General features: G+C 47.9%; 1 protein-coding gene across 5 annotated transcripts in view; it reads right to left on the bottom strand.

Moving 5' to 3' along the window:
* PUS7L (pseudouridine synthase 7 like) overlaps window positions 1–6,679 on the bottom strand; it is an 83,730-nt gene extending 77,051 nt beyond the window's left edge. For 2 of the 5 annotated variants that reach the window (XR_009866260.1, XR_009866261.1), the window contains exons 1-2: window positions 6,139–6,333; window positions 4,393–5,291 (exon numbers count right to left, since the gene is read on the bottom strand). Coding sequence is in view for 3 of the 5 variants with exons in the window: in XM_062195094.1 (XP_062051078.1) it covers window positions 4,393–5,291; window positions 6,139–6,236 (997 nt within the window). In the remaining 2 variants the exon portion in view is untranslated. Of the gene's footprint in view, window positions 1–4,392; window positions 5,292–6,138; window positions 6,334–6,592 lie in introns of those variants that run through there. The other 3 variants (XM_062195097.1, XM_062195095.1, XM_062195094.1) reach the window with 3 other exon arrangements.
* Between the last annotated feature and the right edge of the window lie 26 nt (window positions 6,680–6,705).

Genomic DNA, 6,705 nt, shown 5'->3' on the forward strand with positions numbered 1-6,705 from the left:
GCAGATTAAAAGCCTTCTCTCTCTGTCTTTCCTTCTCTCTATAACTCTACCTCTCAAATAAACAAATAAAATCCTAAAAACAAAACAAAACACAGGCTCATACACTGAACAGGATGTTACAGTGGGGAGAGGTAAGAGTAAGTCTTAGAGCAAACCTCCCTGTCAGAGCTTCCAGTCTGCACAGAGAGAGATTCCACTAAAGCCCGAGGGACCCACAGACACTCAGCCTAACCAGACGGCCTGGCAGTCCAAGCAGACTGACTGCTACCCCGTAACTCCTATGAACCAGGCGCTGGGGAGAAGGCATGTATGTCAAGGTCCACTGCCAAGTTACAGCTGGACAAGCTGGGAGATCTGCTTCCAGGGTAGCCCATCCAAATCGTGGTCAGCTGGTACAGGCTGTTGGTGGGAGGCCCTGGTTTCTCTTGACAGGACTTCTGGGGTGTATTCAAGGCTGGAGGCTGGCTTCCTTCTGAGTAATATGTTGTGACTCATGTCACTTCTGCTGTATTCTATTGGTAAACAGGCTGGCCCGGATTCAATGTGGTAAGGACCTCAGAAGGACATGACCACCATGAGCCAAGAATCTTTGAGAGCCATCTGGATGCTAGCTACAAAATTCATGTAGGCTAGACAAAATACAAGGCACTTGTAAATTCAAGAGGTTATAGCCAGAGAAGAGAGATCTAATTCAACAGCAAGATGTTCAGCAGAGACCACAGGATATTGCTACTGTAGTGGAGCTATACATAACCACCACAGAGTAAAGCCTATTCCAAACTTCCCTTAATAAAACTTAGAATGAAGCCTCAAATGGCCCCACAAGAGCAAAGTTCAACATTCTTTAAAAGAATACCAAAAAATCCAGACACACTCAACAAGGCAACATGCACACTCTCTGTCCTCCAATAAAAAGATTACTAGGCACGCTTAGAATCAGGAAAATGTGACTAAGAGCACACATAGATGTCAGTCAACACAGACTCAGAAATGACAGATGGAATCAGCATGCAAATGTTTTTAAAGACCTACAAAAATAATCTTAAAGAGTAAAAGCAAGCATGAATGTAATAAATGAAACTGGGAAACTGAAGAAAGAGCCAAAGGAAACTTCTAGTGCTAGGAATGCAATATCTAAAATAATAATGTCATGGATTGCTTCAATTCTTTAATAAAACTCCTCTTCAAAAAGAACTCTAGGAAAATGGTATTACAACTTCTACCAAAAAAAAAAAAAAATTAGAACAGAGTAACCATGGGACCCAGCAATTATACATCTCGGTGTATACCCCCAAGAACATACGGACTTGCATAGATATTTGTATGCTCTGTTCACAGCAGCATAATTCCCAAAAAGGTGAAAGCGACTCATGTCCACCACAGATGAGTGATAAACAAATACAATGGGATGTTATTCAGCTGTAAAAAGGAAGGAGGGGTGGGAATTGTGGTGCAACAGGGTAGGCTGCTGCTTGAAACCCCACGACCCTTATCAGAGTGCCTGGTTTGAGTCCTGGCCACTCCACTACCAATCCAGCTTACAGTTAATATTTCTGGGAGGCAGCAAATGCCGGCTCAAGTGCCTGGGTTCCAGACACCCATGTGGCAGACCTGGATGGAAATCAAGGTTTCTGGGGCCGGTGCCGTGGCTCACTTGGTTAATCCTCCGCCTGCACCTCCAGCATCCCATATGGGCACCAGTTCTAGTCCTGGCTGCCCCTAATTCCAGTCCAGCTCTCTGCTGTGGCCTGGAGGGCAGTGGAGAATGCCCCTAGTGCTTGGGCCCCTACACCTGCATGGGAGACCAGGAGGAAGCACCTGGTTACTGGCTTTGGATCGGCATAGCGCCGGCCGTAGCGACCATTTGGGGAGTGAAACAACAGAAGGAAGACCTTTCTCTTTCTCTCTGTCTGTAACTCTACCTGTCAAATAAAAAAAAAAAAAAAAAAGAAAAGAGATTTCTGAGTTAAGGCAGCTCTGGTTGTTGCAGGCATTTGGGAAGTGAATCAGTAGATGAAAGATATCTCCCTCTCCCTCTGTGTATGCGTGTTGCACACACTTCTGCGCGCCTATTTCAAGTCTATGAAAATGGGTTTTTTTTCTTTTTTAAAAAAGGAAATTCTGGGGCCAGTGTTATGGTCTAGCTGTCCATCCCATATGCTCTATTTCCAATCCAGCTCCCTGTTAATGGCCTGGGAAAGCAATAGAAGATGGCCCAAGTGCTTGGGCCCCTGTACCCACATGGTAGCTCCTGGTTTTGGCTTGCCCCAGCCCCAGTCATTGTGGCCATTTTGGAGTCAACCAGCAGATGAAAGATCTTTCTCTCTGTCTCTCCCTCTGTAACCCTGCCTTTCAAATAAATAAATAAATCTTTGAAAAATACATATATTTATGTATAAATATACATATAAAACAAGACCTCCTAAAATTGCGCAATTCACTTAGCAGTGATTTTTTCCTTGCATGTAATGCTAATATATTTCTCCACTCACATTTATTGCAGGCCTAATGTGCCAAGTCCTGTAGCAACAGCTTTCTCATGAAGAAAGGCAAGTCAAACAATGAGACAAAAGTTGCCAGGAGAGAAAAGGATGCTAAATATAACTGTTATATACTAAAAAAAATTCTTTAATTAGTCCATTCAACTTTTAGAACATCAGTGTCAGTTGGGTTTCATTATTACCCTACTTTTAAAGCACAACAAAAGCTTACTAATTGTTAAGTAACTTGCCATAGTATTATTTTTCCTATTTTCGCATTTGTGAAAATCAAGTCTTAAAGCCTTTTAATGAACTAAAGTCGTAAATGCAAAATAAATTCACACAGCTCCAAAGTCAGGAATCTTTTCATTTGCACCAGAAACCTACAAGCACTACCCTGCTTAAATGGCACATGCCCCATGCACAGTGTTTTGCTGGTCTTCTCCTGAATGACTTAGTAAGCAAACTTCGGAAACGCAGCCATCTCAAACTATTCCCATCCCGGGGCCGGTGCAGCGGTGCAGCAGGTTGAGCTGCCACTCGAGACACAGGCATACCATATAAAACCTCCAGTTTGAGTCCTGGCTGCTCTGCTTCCAATCCAGTACCCTGCTCAAGTGCTTTGGAATGCAGCAGAAGATGGCCCAAGTCCATGGCCCCTTGACACCCACATGGGAGACCCAGAGGAGTTCCAAGCTCCTGGCTTAGGCTTGGCCCAGACCTGGCCACTGCAGCCAACTGAAGTGTTAACTAGCAGATTGAAGTTTTTCTCTGTCACTCTGCCTTTCAAATAAATACAATACATGTATTTCATGTTTCAAATAAATACATTTTTTTTTACAATAAATGTAAAAAAAAAAAAAAAAAAGTTAAAGAAGCTCCTCCCATCCTTCCAGTACCACATACAGGCCGATTAAACCTGGACTTGCATGGTATGAATTCATCAGTTCCCTCCATGCTAGGCCTTACTAAACCAGTGATACAGAATGGAATTTAAGGTTCAAATTACTTTTTTTTTTTTGACAGGCAGAGTTAGACAGTGAGAAAGAGAGACAGAAAGGTCTTCCTTCCGTTGGTTCACCCCCCCAAATGGCCACTATGGCCTCAGCTACACCGATCTGAAGCCAGGAGCCAGGTGCTTCCTCCTGGTCTCCCATGCGGGAGCAGGGGCCCAAGCACTTGGGCCATCCTCCACTGCCTTCCTGGGCCACAGCAGAGAGCTGGACTGGAAGAGGAGGAACTGGGACTAGAACCCAGCACCCATATGGGATGCCGGCAGTGCAGGCGGAGGATTAACGAAGTGAGCCACAGCGCCGCAACCAGTGATTCTCAAAACGCAGTCCCCAGATCAGTACACAAAGCAATGCCTGAATACCTGTGAAAGCCCCACCTCAATCCTTCTGAATCAGAAACCGGAAATGGTACTCAGAAACGCCAGCTTTCCAAAGACCCTTTAGTGCTTATAATGTAAGCTAAAGCCTGAACCCAGCTTTCAGAAGACTGTCAGGTTTCCTATCTTGGGGAGACCAGACTACAAGGTATTATTGTCACTTTCCCAAGCACTGCCAACATACCCTTCTTCTCTTCAAATACTTCATGTTAATTAAGGTAGTTTTCAAAATACGAAATAGGCATTCACTGTCAACAAAACTTATTTCACATAAAATAACCACTTCAACTTTACACCTCTGTGACTATGCTAACCCGTGTCTGTGTTCCCCACTCTTTCATCAACAAGGACCATTTTTACATTTAGCCTAAGTTGAGAGGCTTCATTTTCCACTAGTGCACCCATATGATCCTTCCAATTCCTCTTATGGCTAGTCAATTCATTTGAAATTACTTCAGCCTTCACACAACCTTCAATGTAATTAAGCTTATCCAAGAAAGCAATGATGGTGTAGTGAATCACCTGTATGTGCAACTTTCTCCCGAGAACTCTTCTTGTGGCTGTGGGTTTCTTCACGAAATCTTACTGTCAACACCAATTTCTGATCCCCGTCACAGCAACCCAATTCAGAAGACTCGGTTTCCAACAAGCGCCCAAACCTTTCATTTACAAAATGGTGGACAGCTCTTCTGCGCTCTTTGTTTGTATCAGGCTTAAAAGCAAACCTGGAATTTTCTTTCTTTGCACCCAAATATTTAAAAAAGCCAGATGCTTCTTCTTCAGACACCAAGTCACAGAGTTCTTTATACCTAAGATTTGGTCTTACAACAACTTTACAGGTTTTTATTGTAGTTAGTAAAAAAGGAAATTTCTGTGTAATAGCACTATGTAAAGCAACCCTGCGCCTTTTGCCAGAAATCATGCCTAAGAACAACTCAGAAGGTGGTCCGACTTGCTCAGTTCCAGCGTTCCACTTCTCTTTAGTTTCAAGGGCGAACTGACTCAAGAGTTCATTTGTTTTTTCATCTAAATACGAGCTTAGTGCATCAGCTGTTTCTCCTTTACACTCAGAAGTGGCACCACTGAGGCTATCCTCCTGGTCTGAATCACACTGGTCACCTGGGTCACCATCAGAGCACCTAGCCGAAGTGTCAACTTCTTTATTTCCATCATCAACAGATGAATTTTTAAGATCCAGTTTTGGCTTTTTGGCAAAATTATGTGGCTTAGCAATGTGGCTTTCAGTAGTAAGCTCATCAATGGGCTTACTGACTAACTGTCCCTTTTCATCAATCTCAGTAACAATAAAGTCCTTTGGTGAGTTTTTTATAGTGCCGTGAAATCCGATGTGATCATTAATGAAATACACAGAACTAGATCGGATATAATCTGCATCCTCTTCCATTCTTAAGCGATAACCCCTACAAATGAAACACAGAGGCAGTTACCACAAAGAGAAGCAATGAACAAGAAAGGAATAGAGTAGCATGATTTAACTCTTAATTCTGAATTCCCTTAAGGGATCCGAATAATTTATGATTATGTATAATGCCAAGGACACAGTAGGGGTGCGATTAATACTGATGGTTGAATACAGGGAACAATTAGTGCAAAATAACTGTAAGAGTGAAGAGGAAGAAAGAGGGATCATTTTTGTCCACTAACAGAAGGGCCAACTCAAGAGGGGGCTGTGACCGTCCTCGAAACGGGTAAAAGGAGTGAGGCAGAGACATCCTAACGCACCGTGCTGGGGGGAAGAGATGAAAAGCGAGTTAGAGAGCAGTGCGGGAACAGGCTGTAGCCCATTTCTGGAGAACTAAGCCGCAGCAGAAGCGGACCACGCGTGCCCCAGGGGGGCGGCGCTGGAGGTGGGGGCACCTGCAGCAGGAGGCGGAGAGCAGCGGGCTCCCGGGCGCAGCTGCGGGCCCGGCCCTGACCCACCACGGCTCTGCCGCCAGCAAGAGGAGGGCGATGGCCAGGCAGGTGGCAGAAAATCCCGCGGAGCGTGGCCCCGAGGCGGATCCCGCCACGGCGTGCGGGAAGCCTCGCAGGCCACGTGCAGCTGCGCGCGCACTCAGGTGGCCCCCGCCCCTCGCCCAGGCTCCAGGGTGGGCTAAGGGCACCCAGACCTTGGGGGTGGAGGCTCTCGACTGCAGAGGGCGCCGGGAAGGTCCGGCTGGGCCCTCAGCAGCGCAGCAAGTCTCGTGCGCGCGGCTCTCCCCGCAGCGACACCCCGTTCTGTGTGGGGGCCCGCAGCCTGCACCCCACCTTCCAGCTAGCTGCACTTCTGCGCTCACGGCTAACAGGCAGGGCCGGGGCCGCCGACGCGGGGAGCGAGCTCCTGGAACCCCCGTCTCGGCCGCCATCACCACGGGCCCCTAGCCAACAGGCGCACAGTGCGTCGGGACCCCCGTGCACCGCGCGCCCCCGCAGGAGGACCCCGTGAAAAAGCAGCAGGGCCTTCAACACCGGTGCAGCTCCCGAAAAACAGCGTCGCACTCGCGCACGCCGTCTCGCCTCGCGCTCTGCCCACGCGCAGTTGCTCCCCGGCTTTTTACGACCGCACTGAGCTGAGAAGACGCCGCCGAGCCGGGCGGACCCGGCCCGGGAGTCTCCCTCCCCTTCCCGAACGGGCACGGAGTGTCCGCACCAGCCACTCCCACCCGAGCCGGGTGCCACCCTCGCCCACGTCACCCGCCCCGGGCGGGCCCAGCTGTCCTACCGAAGCCGCGCGGCCTGGCCCACGCACCGTTAGGGAATGGCGCGCCTCAGAACGACGCACCGCGCATGTCCGGAAGTTGCCCGTTGGACGCCTCCGAGGGGCGGGTTCCCGGG

The sequence above is a fragment of the Lepus europaeus genome, chromosome 6 (assembly GCF_033115175.1).
Source record: "Lepus europaeus isolate LE1 chromosome 6, mLepTim1.pri, whole genome shotgun sequence".
NCBI classification, from domain to species: Eukaryota; Metazoa; Chordata; class Mammalia; order Lagomorpha; family Leporidae; genus Lepus; species Lepus europaeus.